Here is a 16,185-nt window from a genome sequence, read left to right on the forward strand (position 1 = left end):
GATTTTGTTTGTCAGGTAGGTTTTTACTTCTCTTGAATCCGATACAAAAGTTCTCTTTGTTTATGGAGCAGTTTTCTAACAAGGCTGTTACACCATGGTGGGTCTTTCCCATCCCTTAAGACCTTATTCGGAGCATGCTTGTCTAGGGCATATTGCACGATGCCTTTGAATTTTTTCCATTTGTTCTCCAGATCTTCATCCTCATCACTGAATATTTGATGCCGACTGCCCAGATACTCTGAAATTTGTATCTTGCTTGCTTGCTAGTTGTGCACACATCACCTACAGCAGTGCATCAATCACAGAACTATTCTTCAGAAACACTTTCCTTGCCATAGCCAGTCTACATTTTATATCCTCTCTACTTAGACTATCATCAGTTATTTTGCATCCCAAGTAGGAAAACTCACTCACTACCTTACGTGTTTCATTTCCTCATCTAATTCCCTCGGCATCAATGGATTTAATCGGCATCAACTGATACATTCCAGTATTCTTCTTTTGCTTTTGTTGATGTTCATCTTATACACTCCTTTCAAGACACTGTCCATTCTGTTCAACAGCTCTTCCAAGTCCTTTGCTGTCTCTGACAGAATTACAATGTCACCGGCAAACCTCAAGGTTTTTATTTCTTCTCCCTGGATTTTAATTCCTACTCCAGTTTTGTCTTTTGTTTCCTTTACTGCTTGCCCCATATACAGACTGAACAACATCAGGGATAGGCTAAAACACTGTCTCACTCCCTTCCCAACCACTGCTTCCCTTTTGTACCCTTTGACTCTTGTAACTGCCCTATGGTTCTGTGCAAATTACAAATAGCCTTTCATTCCCTATATTTTACTCCTGCCACCTTCAGAATTTGAAAAAGGGTATTCCAGTTAACACTGTCAAACGCTTTCTCTAAGTCTACATTTGCTATAAATGTATGTTTGTCTTTTCTTAACCTGTCTTCTAAGAAAAGTTGTAGGGTTAGAATTGCCTCGCGTATTCCTACATTTCTAAGGAATCGAAACTGATCTTCCCCGAGGTTGGCTTCTACCAGATTTTCCATTCGTCTGTATAGATTTCGTGTTAGTATTTTGCAATCATGACTTATTAAACTGATAGTTTGGTAATTCTTACATCTGTCAGCACCTGCTTTCTTTGGGATTGGAATTATTATATTTTTCTTGAAGTCCGAGGGTAGTTCACCTATCTCATATATCTTGCTCACTAATGGGAGAATTTTGACATGGCTGGCTTTTCTAGGGCTATCAGTAGTTCTAATTGAATGTTGTCTACTCCCAGAGCCTTGTTTCCACTTAGATCTTTCAGTGCTCTGTCAAATTCTTCAGGCAATATCATATCTCCCACATCATTTTCATCTATGTCCTCTTCCATTTCCATTACATTGGCCTTAAGTACATCTCCCTTGTATAGACCCTCTGTATGTTTCTACCACCTTTCTGCATTCCCTTCTTCACTTAGTACTGGTTTTCCCTCTGAGCTCTTCATATTCATACAGGTGGTTCTCTTTTCTCCAAAGGTCTCTTTAATTTTCCTGTATGGGGCATCTACCTCATCCCTAGTGATATATGCTTCTACATCCTTACATTTGTTCTCTAGCCATTCCTGCTGAGCTATTTTGCACTTCTTGTTGACCTCACTGTTGAGACATTTGTATTCCTGTTTGCCTGCTTCATTTACTCCATTTTTATATTTTCTCCTTTCATCAATTAAGTTCAACATCTTTTCTGTTACCCAAGGATTTCTACTAGCCCTCATCTTTTTATCTACTTGATCCTCTGCTACCTTTTCTATTGCATCTCTCAAAGCTACCCATTATACTTCTACTGTATTCCTTTCCCCTGTTCTTGTCAATTGTTCCCTAACGCTGCCTTTTTGCAATTTCTTCAGTTTTAATCTACAGTCCATAACCAAAAAATTGAGGTCAGAGTCTACATCTGCCTCTAGAAAAGTCTTACAATTTAAAACCTGGTTCCTAAATCTCTGTCTTACCATTATATACTCCACCTGAAAACTTCCAGTATCTTCATGTTCCTTCCATGTGCACAGCCATCTTTCACGATTCTTAAACCAAGTGTTAGCTATGATTGAGTTCTGCTTTGTGCAAAATTCTACCGGGTGGCTTCTTCTTCCATTCCTTGAGCCCAGTTCATATTCACCTACTACTTTTCCTTCTCCTCCGTTTTCTACAATCGAATTCCAGTCCCCCATTAAATTATCATCTCCCTTAACTATCTGGATAATTTCTTTTATCTCATCATACATTTTTTCAATCTCATCATCATCATCTGCAGAGCTAGTTGGCATATAAAATTGTACTACTGTGGTAGATGTGGGCTTCGAGTCTAATTTTGCTACAATAATGCGTTCACTGTGCCGTTCGTAGTAGGTTATCCATGTTCCTACTTTTTTATTCATTATTAAACCTACTCCTGCATTGCCTGTATTTCATTTTGTATTTATAACCTTATATTCACCAGACCAGAAGTCTTGTTCCTCCTGCCATCAAACATCCCTAATTCCCACTGTATCTAACTTTAACCTGTCCATTTCACTTTTTAAGTTTTCTAATCTACCTGCACGATTAAGGGATCTCATATTACATGCTCCGATCCGTAGAATGCCAGTTTTGTTTCTCCTGGTAACGATGTCCACCTGAGTAGTCCCCACCCGGAGATCCGAATGGGCGACTATTTTACCTCTGGAATATTTTACCCAAGAGGATGCCATCATCATTGAACCACACGGTAAAGCTGCATGCCCTTGGGAAAAATTATGGTGGTAGTTTCCCCATGCTTTCAGCTGTTCGCAGTACTAGCTCAGGCAAGGCTGTTTTGATTGATATTACAAGGCCAGATCAGTCAATCACCCAGACTGTTGCACCTGCTGCTACTGAAAAGGCTGCTGCCGCTCTTCAGGAACCACACATTTGTCTGGCCTCTCAACAGATACACTGCCATTGTGGTTCCACTTATGGTACGGCTATCTGGCCCACCAATGGCAAAGTCCACGGTTCATGGGGGGCCCACTGTGTTATGTCTATTATTTTACAGGTGTTGTGTGATTTTTCTTTCAAGAAATGCATGAACAAAATTGTGGCAGTCACTGGCAGTTTAAATGCTATGTGCGTTCAAAGTGCCAGAGATGGCCACAATTTTCTTTTTCTTATTGTCCACACTTTCCAACATATAAACTACTTTCGAAGTGCCAAAATGTACTAGAATAAATAAAATATCTATAAAATGTTGCACTGTACAATGTAGTTGTGGTGAGACAGTTGCAATTCCTGAAATCCAACACCCGGAGCCTCTGGTCTGCCAAGAAGCACCACAGTTCTGGGTCCATGGATAAACCACAAAAATCTGCTGCATTACGCCACAAACAAACAGTCCTGGCCTGTGGGCAGATCGCTGAGACTAGATACTACAGGCAGGGCCCACACATTAGTGGGAAACTATAGGCTTCAGATTGTCAGGCCCAATCTGTTAGAGGTAAGCACAGCAATGGCATACGGTTTTGGCCCATCATGAAAGTCAGCTCATGTGGCCAGCTGTTCACTTGTCATGGACAACATGTTGATGAAATGAGACCATAGTAATCAATCCATGCAACAGATTACTTGCACAAATACTCTGAGAATCAATACTAATGAGGATAGGTAGCGACTCACCGAAAAGATCATCACTGAGCCATAGACAGACACATAGAAAAGACACACTCTCATAACTAAGTTTTTCGCCATAGCCTTTGTCAGAAAATGCGGGTGCACACACATTCACACAATCATTCGGACACAACTCATGCACACATGACCGCCATCTCTGGCCACTGCTTCAACGACCTCTGAGAATCAGATCCAAACAAACCACTTCTCATTGGCAGCCGCTAGGCTAGCTGCATGAATTGGTGGCAGCACTGACTCCAAGCTGAGGGGAGTGGTAGGAAGGGGAGAAGCAGTAAGAATGAGGGAGTAGGGAAGCATTGCATGTACTCAGCTGTGCCCAGCTAGCGACGATGCGTGACATCTCAGTAAACAAACCATTTCATCTATTGAGACAAAAACGAGGTGTTTCCAATGGTTTTTTTTTTTCTGGTATTTCCCTGATACATTTGAAATTCCCTGATTACCCTGATTTCCAGAACTTGTGGCAACCCTGAATGTAGTTCGTAGGCACCAAATGACCATGAGAAAGAGGGCTGTCTGTATTTCAATGTTTTATTTGCAATATTTGAACAGAGGCCTTGAAAGTAAATGCCATTGTAACAAACACGAAAGTATTACATCAGCGACACTCTAAAAATCTGAGTTTCCTGAAGTTAAAGTGGTTCCATACTTTGAAACTGAGTGAACAAGCACGATGTTCACTTTGTATAGGGGTTTGCGTACTTCAGATCAGAAGCACTGAAAGCTATGCAACACACATACATGAACCATCCTGACAAAGTATAGTATATATTAAACTTACCTTTGTGCCACAGAAGTGGGTGAGATGTATATGTTGTAAAAGGTATATCACTATTAAATGGATTCCATCTCTTGGTAAATGTTAATGGTTCCCCTCGATTCCACATTGCACGTAATCCACGTACATTGCGTGACCTGAAATTTAATTTGGACTATTGGATTCATACAGAAGCTTCTTTCCACATAATAGTCTTAAATACAACACATGTGAAGGTACTGACAAAATATTATATTACAGAATGATCTTAATTCAAAATAACATTGGTTGACTTCACTGCCATGTTCTACTGTAATTAAAAATTAATTTGCATAAAATCTGAAATTGCACTAACTAAATTTAAAGTTCCTTAAATAAGCAAAAAAATTCATTCATTACATTTATCTGGTCAACTACATATCATGGAATGTTGACAGTTAAACTTGGATTTAAGTATCAGCAGAAACAGCTCTAACAATTGTCAGTAATAGTAATAGCTGTAGAAATGCAAGTAATATTAATTATTAATAATATACTAGTGCCTACAGTACAGGTCAACAAAATTAAGTTATATACTTCCAAAACAAAGGTTATTCAGTGTGCCCACTATTTATTAAATCCATTTCTTACAAGTTTTGTCAACAAGGCAACACAGTGTTGCACAGGTTGCGTTGATATGAGACATTTAATCAATACTGTGGCAAAAATCATTTATTAGCTTGTTGACAGAATAGAACAGAAGTAATGCAACAGTTCTAATAGCTTTGGGGTATTTGCAGGACACCGTAGTTCAGTTCAGATTTCGCAACCCTGAAAAACTAAAATAAGATTATCATTATTAACACCCCCACCACCACTAGTCATGGAACATTCACTGGTAGATACATGCTACCTTTAGACTTTTCCATGCAATTAAAGACACAAATACACAAATCTATACCGCTCTTGCATTTTATCTAATGTCATTCTCGTCAGGACACATTTTACATCTTGTCCCATCAGGACACAGTCTAGGTTTTGCCTTATTTCTTCGAATATGGGGGGAAACAAATTTGTAGGTCCAACTAACACCCATCTGGTGGCTATTTATCTCACTCAAGTCCACTTAATTTTCATCATAATCACATTTCCATTCCATTCTATTTGCTGATACTTTTCACATCTACATCGATACAATGCAAATTACACTTACGTGTCTGGCATAGGGTTCATCGAGCTACTTTAACAGTAATTCTCTGTTGTTCCATTCTCAACCAGTGTGCAGAAAAAATGAACACCCACATCTTTCCAAGTGTGCTCTGGTTTCCCTTTTTTGTTATCATGATTGTTTATCCTTATGTAGGCCAGCGCCAATGAAATATTTTTGCTTGCAGAGGAGAAAGTTGGTGATTGAAATTTCGCAAGAAGATCCTGCCACAATGAGGAACACCTTGGTTTTAATGATGTCCACCCCCAAATCCTGTATTGTGTCCAATACTCTTTCCCCTCTTTCTCAGTAATGCAAAATGTGTTGCTCTTCTTTCAACTCCATTTATTTTCCTGTCTCTTCTGGTAATTTCTAACAAGCATCTCCTCATTTTTCACTGTGTATCCCTCAGTTTTTCAATATTTCTGTATTACAAGCACAGGTCTCATTACCACTAGTCAAGATAAGCAAAAAACACCAACTGTAAACTTACCATGTTGGGCACACCATAATCTTCACTTTGAAAAATCTATTTACTTTCTCAAAATAGCCGCAGTCACTTTCAATCTTCTGTTTGTTTCATTTGTCTTCCATTCAGTTGTTATCAACTGCTTCTATGACTCAGTTGTTAATTTGTGTTATTTTCTTTCTGACATAGCCATCGTAAATTATTTCAGTCTTATTGGACCGAGCGAGGTGGCGCAGTGGTTAGACACTGGACTCGCATTCGGGAGGACGACGGTTCAATCCCGCGTCCGGCCATCCCGATTTAGGTTTTCCGTGATTTCCCTAAATCGCTCCAGGCAAATGCCGGGATGGTTCCTTTCAAAGGGCACGGCCGACTTCCTTCCCCGTCCTTCCCTAATCCGATGAGACCGATGACCTCGCTGTCTGGTCTCCTTCCCCGAAACAACCAACCAACCAACCAGTCTTATTATAAAGTTTTTTCCTTATTTTAATTTATATTTACACAGAAACCTGCTATTTTAAGTTGTTCTATTTGTTGTTTATTGGCCCTTAAGGCAAACAATACAATGCCATCCACAAAATGAAGGTGGTTCAGATGTGTTCCATTAAACAAGTACTACTCCTTCATTTTACCAGTTTAGTGTTCTGAAAATGGGCTCTCAGATTCCTAGTACATCCCGTTTAATTACCCTGGAATTGAATCTCTCCACTTCAGTCCTCAACCTGCAAAGGGTTTTTCAGGCAACCTAGCCATGCAGATGTCTTGAAACAATTTTGGGAAAAATTGCGCATACTGAATCCCCTATCAGTACCATACTTTGCTCTGTGTTTGATAGAGCAATGGCGAGATAAATTTTTTCCAATGGGGTGGATTAAAGGCAACTATTGATAATACTGGAAGTATTGTTTATTAAAATATTAATCTTCTTTGCACAGTCTGAGTGAGCTCAACAGATGTTACACAACTGAATACTCACAAAAAAAGCCACAAATACTTATCTCTGATTCCACAGTGGCACTCCTCAGTCGACCAGAAAACAGGCTGCCTGCTACACAGTCTGAGGGTATTACCAGAAAAAAGGATCTCTCTAGTGATGCAGTACCACCAGTCTTTTACATTCAAAACAGACAGCTTTGCAAAGTTTAGTTTCCCAGGCTAAATACTCATCTGCACAACTTTCTTTCAGGCACTGATCACCAAAGTGCAAAATTGTCAACAATGAACAGTGTTTGTGAGGTCAGGAGAGCAGAATGACACATAATTGGCACTTCTTCTTTTCCCTTCAAGAAACACATTTTAAATTACATGACATCCATTTGCTAATGTGTCATGGTTTCCACAGGAAGCACAACAGCTTTAGGTAGAAAGAGCCATCTGTGTAGGTGATGTATAATACTCCTTCCATCTCCCTCTTGCTATGAAGGCACATGCAGAGCTTACAACAACACAAGTTTATCACAAGAGAACAGTAGTTTCCTCCTTCAGACCTTCTTAATAATCAGCTGACTAAGTGACTCATATTAACCTCATCACACAGCTCTTCTGTCCATTCTTCCTTAATCTTCAGTAGACAGTGAGGAGAGAAGCATTGGCCATGAGACTCTTACAGTATCAATGCCCACAGGAGTTAAAGGGGACCATAAAATATTTCTGATTAGCAATTGCAACAAGAAACAAACAGCAAGCACGTAGTCAGTATTAAACATTCATTTCTGGGGCTGAAAATGTTGAGTATCAATGGGTAAATTCATGAGTGATGTACAATGAAATTTAGACAGATACATACCAGAGTAAGAAGGGTTGGGAAAGACCCAATGTAGTTAAATAGCAAAGTCCTATAGCTGCAATGAAAGCAAACAGATTCATAATAATCAAAGTTTACTTGACAAGCAAATGCTGAACAAAGCCAAACTGAGTAACATAAAATCAAATAAGACATCTTCAGTTAAAACTTCCGGGCTGAGAGGCCGTGGTCGAAGTATAAAATTTCCACCAAACGTTTCGTCTCCATCTGCAGGAGACATCTTCTGAAGTCGTCCAGCTACTGCCACTGAGGCTCCAGGTACTCTCGCATTTATAGAGCGCATAGAGGGCACCACCATTCATCATGTGATACCGACATTATACCTATCTTTGGAAGGCGTCATCATTCTTGATTAAGAGTAATCAATTGTCATTCTGCTGGCACAATGTTGACATCCATATTTTGCCCAACTTTAAAACTTCATATTTTCTTTTAAAATTATTATGGTGTTTGTGAATCTCTATTGCTTCTCTATACATGTGTGCATGATAATGGAATATTCATACTAAAACGCTTGTCTCATTAAATTTAATTTCGTGGTTCTCATCGGCCGTTGCTGAGCACGTTTTTTGAGATGGGAACCACGAAATTAAATTTAATGAGACAAGCGTTATAGCATGAACATTCCATTATCATCCTCGCATGTATAGAGAAGCAATAGCGATTCACAAACACTATAATAATTTTATTAGAAAAGACGAAGTTTTAAAGTTGGACAAAATATGGATGTCGACGTTGCGCCAGCAGAATGACAATCGATTACTCTTAATCGAGAATGATGACGCCTTCCAAAGATATGCATAATGTCAGGATCACATGACGAATGGCCATGTCCTCTACGTGCTCTATAAATGCGAGAGTACCTGGAGCCTCAATGGCAGCAGCCGAATGACTTCAGAAGATGTCTCCCGCAGATGGAGACAAAACGTTAGGTGGAAATTTTATACATCGACTGTGGCCTCGCAGCCCGGAAGTTTTAACTGAAGACAACACCGGCCATGAAAGCCTATATTGTATGATCGATTATGACTTGTTGGTCTTGACTTTAAAAAATTCAAAAGTCAAATTTCTATTTGCCAACCTGATGAAATATCTTAAGACATTCTGATCTGATACAAAGTCAGGAAATGGACTTAAGATATTTAATTGACACTCAATGATTACACCAGCACCGAAATTGAGGATGAACACAGAGAAGGTCAAAATTCTGAATTCAGATTTTGAAACTGTTTCACTAAAGAAGACCAAAGTTAGTGTCTAGTCCCTAGTGAATGAGGCAGGAACAAACTGAGGGTAGCAAAGCAAAAGCTGAGATGCTTAACTCTGTTCTTAAATGTTTCTTTACATAGGAAAACCCAAGAGAATTGCCCTGATTTAATCCTCGTACCACTGAAAAGTTGGATGAGCAAGGGTTAGTGTCAGTGGGTTGAGAAACTGCTGAAATCATTAAAGTTGTACAAAGCTCCAAGGCCTTATGGAATCCCTATCAGATTCTATACTGAATTTGCAGCTGAGTTAGCCCCCTCTTATAACTATACTCTATTGTAGATACCTCGGACAAAAAACTGTGCCCGGTTCTTGCAGAAAAGCACAAGTCACACCTGTCTACAAGGATAGCAGAAGTGATCCACAAAACTACCATCCCATAGCCTTGACATCTATTTGTTGTAGAAATTTATAACATATTCTGTGCTCAAACTTCATGAGGTCTCTTGAACAGAACAATCTCCTCAATCCCAACCAGCACAGATTCCAAAAACATCATTCTTGTGAAAACTAACTCACACTTTCCTCCAGTCAAGTAGATGCAGTATTTCTTGATTTTAGAAAAGCATTTGACTCAGTACTACACCCACGCTTATTGTCAAAAATACAATCATATGGAGTATCAAGTGAAATTTGCGACAAGACTGAGGACTTTTAGGTAGGGAGGACAAAGCATGTTAGCTGGATGGAAAGTCATCGTCAGATGTAGAAGTAACTTCAGGTGTGTCCTAGGAAAATGCGTTGGGACCATTGCTTTCATGTTGTACATTACTGATCTTGCAGACAGTATTAATAGTGACACCAGGCTTTTTGCAGATGATGCAGTTATCTATAATTAAGTACTATCTGAACGAAGCTGCATAAATATTTTGTCAGATCTTAAAAAGATTTCAAAGTGGTGCAAAGACTGGCAACTTGCTCTCAATGTTCAGAAATGTAAAACTGCTCCTCACAAAATAAAAAAATAAAAACATAGTATCCTATGACTATAATATCAAAGAGTCACTGTTGGTATCGGCCAACTCATACAAATACCTGGGTATAACACTTCGTAGGGATATGAAATGGAATGATCACGTAGGCCCAGTCATGGTTAAAGTAGGTGGCAGACTTCATTTTATTGATAGAATACTGGGGAAATGCAATCAGTCTACAAAGGAGATTGCTTACAAATCACTCTTGCCACCCATCCTAGAATATTGCTCAAATGTGTGGGTCCTGTACAAAATAGGATTAACAGGGGATATTGAAAGAAAACAGAAGGGCAGCACAAATGGTCACAGGTTTGTTTAATCCATGGGTGAGTGCACAGAGGTACTGAACGAACTGAACTGGTGGACTACTGAAGACACATGTAAACTATCTCGAGAAAGTCTATTAGGAAAGTTTCAAGAACCAGCTTTAAATGATGACTCTACGAATATACTACAATCTCCTATGTGTCGCTCACGCAGGGATCTTGAATATATGATCAGAATAATTATTGCACGCGCGAATGGAATGGGAAGAAATCCTAATAACTAGTACAATGGGAGATGTCCTCCACCATGCACCTCACGGTGGTTTGCAGAGTGTAGATGTAGATTCTGAAATGACAAATACTGAGATAAATAACTGTGGAATAAATAATCAACTAAAACAGTTCAACAGAGAGCACTGGAATAATGAAATATTCTAAACAATTGGATAAAGTCACTGTTCACTCTCATTTCAAAAAAGAGGCACTGAAGAGACATTTTGTGGCTTTTGTTTATTTACTTGAGATTACACTCTTTCAAAAATATTTATTTTGTCACAAGCACTTCAAGCCATTTTCACATTTCAGTTTATTTCTTTTCCCATTCATCTGCTGATTCTGTAACTATGCTGTTAGTTTTTAGAGTTTACTGTTTGATGTGTGGATTACATATTATCTCGGCTTAGTTTAATGACTTTCAGAACTGAAGAATTACTTTCATACCTACTTTTAAATATGCTCTATTAAGTTCTTCCATTATTCATTGAAATGTATTTGCACTACAGTGTACAGTGCCGTCAGCACATTGAAGTGATTCTTGTTATCCTCCAGTAACACATGTTCATTCTTTGTTTCCCTGCTTCATAGAACTAAAATTACAGCATCTTTTGCTGTTTCTCAAGTAAATACTATTTTGGTCTATGTCCAGATAATCTTAATTTCTGAAGATGCTTAAAGTGCTGTATGTTTCTCAAGTAAATACTATTTTGGTCTATGTCCAGATAATCTTAATTTCTGAAGATGCTTAAAGTGCTGTGTGATGTAATCTGGTAGACCAAACTATGCTTCAATACATTCTTATAACACCCATTTTTGTTTCTTGTCTTACAAGTTTTTCTTCCCTTCCATCTGTGCATATATTTTTACTATGCACTTTACAAGTCCGTGATAAGTGCAATTCAAAAGTGGTTTAGAACTTTTACATTCTGCACAATTCATTTATTCTAATATTAAAAGGGGAGAAGAGAAGTTTGTGGCACAACTTCACTAGAAGAAGGGATTGGTTGGTAGGACATGTCCTGAGGCATCAAGGGATCACAAATTTAGCATTGGAGGGCAGCGTGGAGGGTAAAAATGGTAGAGGGAGACCAAGAGATGAATACACTAAGCAGATTCAGAAGGATGTAGGTTGCAGTAGGTACTGGGAGATGAAGGAGCTTGCACAGGATAATGGTAGAGGGTGACCAAGAGATGAATACACTAAGCAGATTCAGAAGGATGTAGGTTGCAGTAGGTACTGGGAGATGAAGGAGCTTGCACAGGATAGATTAGCATGGAGAGCTGCATCAAACCAGTCTCAGGACTGAAGACCACAACAACAACAATGTTAAAAGGAAATAGAATGTCTGGCTAGGTGGTGTCAGAGAGGATAGCAAACAAAGATAAAGGAGGAAGTGTCAGAGAAAGCTACCCCTCCACCTGTATCTCCCCTCCTCCTCACAATACATGGATCCATCTCAATCTGGGACCTGAGTAAGCTATCCCTCCTTTAAGACTACCACAACCTAGGCATCTTTCCACACAGAAGAAGGAATTAACAGTTCCAAAAGCTGGGTATAATGTTTTTTTCCTACTGTTAATTGTTCTATCTGCAGTTCTTTTATTGTCATCTCCTGAAAGCAAGTATTCAATAAAACCACCTTTTTATACTTATCAGCAGTCTGACTCAAAAAAGTATAAAACACAGGAAAGAGTAAAATACAGGGAAGCACAGGAGACACAACAAGCTGTAGACTTTGTGCCTATCATTTTCTGTTTATGAAGACTGCCAACTTTAGTGTTTTAACCAGTATTTTGTTACAACTTTAATTTACCATAATTTTATATTGTTTACCAACACTAAGTCTCACATTATAACACAAATATCTTTTTTGTGTGGTTTCACATAAGACTTTTGCTTCCATTTTTTGCTTACACCACTGGACACAATCGGAATAAAGAAGGAAATGTGTGTTTGTGTGGACCACTGCCTTTGTGATAATCACAAAGGCACTGCCCGAGTGCTGACATGTACAAATGCACATGCAGGTTTCCCTCTTCATTCTGATTATGTACAATGGTGTAAATAGAACACAGAAGCAAAAGTCTTTTATGAAACCACATTAAAAAGATGTAGTTTTCTAATGTGAGAGATAAAATTACAGTAAATGAAACTGAACAACAAAAACAATCAATTATTGACAAAATTATTTAATTGGATAGATAAAAAAGCTACTCATCAAGCAGCGGCAGAACACACACATAAAAGACGGTTGTAATTTGCAAGCTTTCGGAGCCAGTGGCTCCTTCTTCAGGCAGACGGGTTGAACAGGGAGGAAGAGGGGAGAAGGAAAAGGACCGGAGAGGTCTACGGAAAGGGGTTGATTTCAGGAAAGCCACTCAGAGCTGCGGGTCAGGGGTGACTTATCGTATGGGATGAGGAGGAAAGATTGATTGCTGGGGACTGCATTGGATGAGATTTGAAAACCTAAGAGCTTAAAGTTGGAAGACAGGGTAATATGCAGACAGAGATTACTACTTAAACATCTTGCATGAGTTAATAAGAGTGAAAAGCTAAGTGCATTGTACGTAATAGAGGTGGGAGGGGGATGGTGAAAAACAGACGGGAAAGGCAATGAAAGGTGTAGAAAACTAAAACAGAGTGAAGCAAAGAGTAGTTACAGTGAAGAAATGCAGAGACGGAAGAAATTAATGTAAATTAAGGCCAGGTGGGCTGCGAGAACCAAGGAGATGTTGTTGTGCTAGTTCCCATCTGCTGAGTTCTGGGGGAAGAATCCAGATGGCACACGTAGTGAAACATGCGCCGAGCTCACAAATGTCACGCTGTAGAGCATGCTCTGCAAAAGGATATTGCGAGTTGCCAGTATACACCCTCTGCCTACGCCCATTCATCCTAATTGATAATTTGGTGGTAGTCATACCGATGTAGAAGGCTGAACAGTATTTACATAACAGTTGGTATATGACATGTCGTTTCACTGGTAGGATCCCTTTCATAGTATATGTTTTGCCAGTTACAGGGCTATTATAGGTGGTGGTAGGAGGGTGCATAGGACAATGGCTCCTATCAATGTGACTGTCTCTGCTGCAAACTTGCCCTCTTCACCCACATACCACCACCTATGATAGACCTGTAACTGGCAAAACATATACTATCAAAGGGAGAGCCAACTGCGAAACGACACTTCATATACCAACTGTTATGTAAACACTGTTTAGCCTTCTACATCAGCAGGACTACCACCAAATTATCAATTAGGATGAATGGGCATAGACAGAGGGTGTATACTGGCAACTTGCAATATACTGTCGCAGAGCATGCTCTACAACATGACATTCGTGACCTCGGTGCCTGTTTTATCACACACGTCATCTGGTTTCTTCCCCCAGTCACCGGTTTCTCAGAACTCCACAGGTGGGAACTAGCACTACATGTCCTTGGTTCTCCCCACCCAACTGGCCTTAACCTAGATTAATTTTTTTCCATCTCAGCATTACTTCACTGTAACTACTCTTTGCTTCATTCTGTTTTAATTTTCTACATCTTTCATTTCTTTCATTGTCTTTCCCATCTATTTTTCACCACCCCACTAGCACCTCCATTACATACAATGCACTTAACTTTTCACTCTTATTAACTCATGCATTATGTTTAAGCAATAATCTCTGTCTACATATTACCCTGTCTTCCTCTTTTAAGTTCTCAGGTTTTCAAATCTCATCCGATGCAGTCCCTAGCAATCAGTCTTTCCTTCTCATCCCTTACCATAAGTCTCCCCTGACCTGCGGTTCTGGGTGACTTTCCTGAATTCTATCCCATTTCCTAGACCTCTTCAGTCCTTTTCCTTCACTCTTCCTCCTTCCCCTTCAACCCTTCTGCATGAAGGAGCCACTGGTTCTGAAAGCTTGTCAATTATAACTGTCTTTTATGTGTGTATTCTGCCACCACCTGGTGAGTAGATTTTTTATCTATCCACTTAAGTAAATGAAACTTGTAACACAATATTGGTTAAAACACTAAAGCTGGCAGTCTTTGTAAAAAGAGAATAGTAGGAATGAAATCTATGGCTTGTTGCCAACAAGACAGTCACTCAGTTCAGGGATGTCCTGGATGATACATCATGTTAGAGAGCATCTTGAGAGGAAGTTTATGTCTGACATCAAGTCGTGCCAACCTAAGACTTTGTACCTAATACGGATGAGAGTATTTCACTTAGAAGAAAAAACAATTCATGAAAGTCTTCAAAAGTGGTGTTTTTCATAAAATGACTGAGAAATTAATTAAAGCTGTTGTAATATAATGTAATAAGCTGAAGAAAGAGAGCTGTCAGAGTCACTATCATCAGATCGTGATTATCATTAAGGCTGAGACTCAGCACATTTCCCCACCCTTCCCAACACTGTGAACCTGTAATATAAGCAGCCATGACCTAATATGCAGACAATAAAAGTCTTACTTACCGCACTAACACTATGTTACACGATCAATAGCTTTGCATACAGTCTGCTTTTCCTGCTTTGTTCCAAGGCTGACTTTAGCAAGAATATAATGCACTTTTTGCAGAAATCTGCATGAAAGTCAGTGTTAAAGGTTGTGATATTGTCAAAGAAAACTTAAAATGAGGGAAATGTAACACGGAATCATTGATGTTGGGCAAGCACTGATGAAGAGAATAGGAATTCTGTTAGGTCCAACAAAAATGAATGTAAAATGCGGGAAAATATAAAATGTGGGAATGTAAAAATGGGGTTTTTCTGTAATAGACAACATTCTACCTCTCTGTAATACTACAGCATTCACAAGCGAATTTTCATTTTGATGCAATTTATTTATTGCTTGATAAAGTACTAGAGATTTCATTTTTTGTTACATTTGCTTCCTGCCAAATCCATTTTTTATTTGCTTTCTTTTGGAAGAATGTGTCAAGAACAAATATGTAGTTCTTCTCAGAAATTTCTATTACTGTAGAACTCTGTCAATTCTGGTGTCATATGCATAACATTCTATTAAAACATTGTTCTTCAGTCTTTATTCAGTTTTAGTATCTAGCACTATAATCTTGAACAGACATTTACTGGCACTTAACATTTCCGTACCTCTTTGCACATGTTTATATTTCGCTGTTAAAATGTGAGTACGTTTGTGCATATACTTTAATAGTTTCAGTGGAATACCTTCTATTTATTTTTAAAACAATCTACACTAATAAACGACTATCCTAGAACCATTACCAGTTGCAGGCTGCCTGTCTAAAGGCTTCCAGGAGCAACAAAAAGTTCATTTTGAATATTTCGTGTAATTATTGACCAAATTCGAAAATTTAAAATGCTGTCATAGTGTACTCAACCAGAGTTGTAATCTTATGGTAGGTTTAACACAATAAGACAATAATTACGGACAGAATTGTGTTTCTTGAGGTAGCATGACTGATGGTATGGAGATAGACTTCATTCATCATCAACACCAGACGGGGTCTCTTAGTCAAAAATGCCATA

At 38.9% G+C, this 16,185-nt stretch overlaps 1 protein-coding gene across 1 annotated transcript in view; it reads right to left on the reverse strand.

The window, feature by feature from the left end:
• The window catches only part of LOC124789335 (tumor protein p63-regulated gene 1-like protein), a 101,101-nt gene that overhangs the window by 39,244 nt on the left and 45,672 nt on the right, over positions 1–16,185 (reverse strand). Inside the window, exon 5 of the mRNA XM_047256654.1 lies at positions 4,473–4,606. Within this exon, the coding sequence (XP_047112610.1) occupies positions 4,473–4,606 (134 nt within the window). The remainder of the gene's footprint in view (positions 1–4,472; positions 4,607–16,185) is intronic.

Source organism: Schistocerca piceifrons, chromosome 3 (genome assembly GCF_021461385.2).
Source record: "Schistocerca piceifrons isolate TAMUIC-IGC-003096 chromosome 3, iqSchPice1.1, whole genome shotgun sequence".
Lineage (NCBI taxonomy): Eukaryota > Metazoa > Arthropoda > Insecta > Orthoptera > Acrididae > Schistocerca > Schistocerca piceifrons.